The sequence below is a fragment of the Aureococcus anophagefferens genome, assembly GCF_000186865.1.
Source record: "Aureococcus anophagefferens unplaced genomic scaffold AURANscaffold_139, whole genome shotgun sequence".
In the NCBI taxonomy this organism is placed as follows: domain Eukaryota; class Pelagophyceae; order Pelagomonadales; family Pelagomonadaceae; genus Aureococcus; species Aureococcus anophagefferens.
Genome location: NW_008705687.1, coordinates 12,057 through 13,800, shown reverse-complemented (window position 1 = coordinate 13,800; position 1,744 = coordinate 12,057). Strand labels below are relative to the sequence as shown.

The 1,744-nt window shown below is 84.8% G+C and overlaps 1 protein-coding gene across 1 annotated transcript in view; it reads right to left on the bottom strand.

Moving 5' to 3' along the window:
- The window catches only part of AURANDRAFT_68429 (hypothetical protein), a gene marked incomplete at both ends in the record, with an annotated part of 14,366 nt that overhangs the window by 1,534 nt on the left and 11,088 nt on the right, over positions 1-1,744 (bottom strand). Inside the window, one exon of the mRNA XM_009044115.1 lies at positions 26-1,674. Coding sequence (XP_009042363.1) covers positions 26-1,674 — 1,649 coding nt within the window. The remainder of the gene's footprint in view (positions 1-25; positions 1,675-1,744) is intronic.

Genomic DNA, 1,744 nt, shown 5'->3' with positions numbered 1-1,744 from the left:
TCTTCTCCTCCATGGCGCGCGCGACGGCGGGCGTCCCCGGCCGGAGCCCCGCCTCCGCGGCCTCGCGGAGCGCCGCGTCGAGCGCGGCGCCGTCGCCGCCGGCGACGGCCGCGTCGAGGTCCGCGAGGACGGCGGCCTTGCGCTCGAGCTTCTCGAGGGCGAAGACCGCCGTGACGAGCGCCGGCGCGGCCTCGGCGACGCCGTCCGCGCGCGCCGCGCGCACGGCCGCGGCGAGCGCGGCCGCGTCGTCGCCGTCGGCGAGCGCGGCGAGGGCCTCCGCGTGCGCCGCGTGGCGCGCGAGCAGGTCCCGCGCCGCGACGACGAGGGCGTCGTCCGCCGCGACGCCCGCGGCGAGGGCCGCGTCGACCGCGGCCGGCAGCGCCGCGGCGTCGCGCGCGGCGACCGCGGCGTCGAGGTCCGCGGCGCGCTCCGCGCGGCGCGCGGCGCGCTCGAGCGCCGCGGCGCGCGCGGCCTCGGCCGCGGCCACGGCGGCGTCGTCGGCGGGGACGCCCGCGGCGGCGGCCTCGGCCAGGGCCGCGTCGAGCTCCCCCAGCGCGCCCGCCGCGGCCGCGGCCTCGAGCGCGTCGCGCGCGGCGGCCTCGCGCGCCGCCGCCGCCCGCTCCGCGGCGAGCTTCTCCCGCACGGCGGCGAGCGCCGCCCGCGCGCCGCGCAGCGTCGCGGCGTCGTCGGCGACGCCCGCGGCCTCGGCGGCCGACACCGCGGCCGCGAGCTCCGCCTCGTCGCCGGCCTCCGTCGCCGCCGCGAGCGCGCGCTCGGCGTCGGCCCGGCGTTCGCGCTCGCGCAGGACCGCCGCGCGCACGGCCCGCGCGTCCTCGAGGGCGACGGCGCCGTCCTCGGCGCCCGCGTCGAGCGCGGCCTCGAGGCACGCGGCGACGAGCTCCGCGTCGCGGCGGCCGGCCGCGGCGGCGAGGTTCGCGAGCGCGGCCGCGAGGAGCTCGGCCTTGTAGACGAGCTCGTCGCGCAGGGCCGTCGCCCGCGCGATCGACGCCGGCGACGGGCGCGTCTCCGGGCTCGCGTAGCGGAAGAAGTCGAGGATGTGCGAGATCGCGTCCGCGTCGCCCGACGCGACGGCGGCCGCCAGGGCGTCCTCGGCGGCCCCGCGCGTGCGGAGCCGGTCCCGCGCGGCCTTGGCCTCGACGACGAGGTCCTCGCCGGGCCCGACGCCGCAGCGGAGCGCCTCGTCGAGGGCCGCGTCGATGGCCGCGGCGTCGTCGCTCGTCGCCGCGGCGCCGAGCGCGGCCGCCGCGGCCGCGCGCGCGGCGGCTCGGCGCTTGAGCTCGTCGCGCTTCAGCCGCCCGGCGGCGAGGGCCGCGGACCCGCCGTCGACGCCCGCGCGCTCCGCGCTCCGGAGCGCGCTCTCGACCCAGGGCAGCGTCTCGGACCGCGCCGCGCGCGCGAGCTCCTTCTCCGCGGCGAGGCGGCGCTCGCGCGCGGCGACGAGCGCGTCGAGGCGGCCCTTGGCCGCGGCGACGTCGGCGTCGTCGGCGGCCACGCCGGCGGCCGCGGCGGCGACGAGCGCGGCCTCGCAGGCGGCCTCGCCGTCGCCCGCGGCCGCGCGCGCGCACTCGGCCCGCGCGGCGTCGCGCGCGGCCGCGGCCTCGGCGAGCGCCGCGCGCCGCGCCGTCGCCGCGGCGACGGCCGGGTGCGCCGCGTCTACGCCGCGGGCGCCGGCGTCCGCGAGCGCCGCGTCGACGGCCCGCGCGTCGTCGCCCGCGGCCGCGGC